Source organism: Myotis davidii, unplaced genomic scaffold (genome assembly GCF_000327345.1).
Source record: "Myotis davidii unplaced genomic scaffold, ASM32734v1 scaffold72, whole genome shotgun sequence".
NCBI lineage: Eukaryota > Metazoa > Chordata > Mammalia > Chiroptera > Vespertilionidae > Myotis > Myotis davidii.
This window is the reverse complement of record NW_006284618.1, coordinates 6,774,379-6,774,960: the sequence shown is the minus strand read 5'-3', so window position 1 is coordinate 6,774,960 and position 582 is coordinate 6,774,379. Positions and strand designations below refer to the sequence as shown.

The 582-nt window shown below is 64.1% G+C and overlaps 1 protein-coding gene across 1 annotated transcript in view; it reads right to left on the bottom strand.

Moving 5' to 3' along the window:
- The window catches only part of CPXM2 (carboxypeptidase X (M14 family), member 2), an 84,219-nt gene that overhangs the window by 773 nt on the left and 82,864 nt on the right, over positions 1-582 (bottom strand). The window contains exon 17 of the mRNA XM_006754990.1: positions 6-251. Within this exon, the coding sequence (XP_006755053.1) occupies positions 6-251 (246 nt within the window). The remainder of the gene's footprint in view (positions 1-5; positions 252-582) is intronic.

Here is a 582-nt window from a genome sequence, read left to right as displayed (position 1 = left end):
CCCGCGCTGCCGCCTCCTGCGCCCCCGGAGCCTGGGCTGCCGGGCGCGCAGGCTGCCGGGCCGCCGCCCGAACGTCTCCATGATCTCCCGGATGCGGGCCAGGTTGGTCCTGCCGAGCGTGAAGTCGCACCGCGTGGCGCCCATGTCGTAGCCAACCATGCAGCTCTTGGTGGACGCGCTGAAGCCGTCTGCCTTGGCCGTGACCACGTACTCGCCGGGGTTCAGGAGGCGCCAGTAATCACCATCACTGGCTGGGGAGAGAAAGCGGGGGTTCGAGCAGCTCTTGTCTAACGCGGACCTCCAGCCCCGCGAGTCCAGAGAGACTCAGGGCAGCCGTGGGGAGCCTCGGCCCCTGCAGATGGGCTCGTCCTCTTTGGAAACCCCGTTGATGGTTCTGACAGGCAGGGTCTGGGATGGGCTCCCCACAGCGTCGGTACACGTGGGCGGAGATGGAGAAATCACCTCTAACCGCTTCCCCGGGTCGATGCGCCATTCATTCTGCACATGAGCTTCCACATGGTCTGCCCCTGCCCCTCGCCTCTCACCACAAAATGCCATCTTTTTAAAAAATATATATGGTCT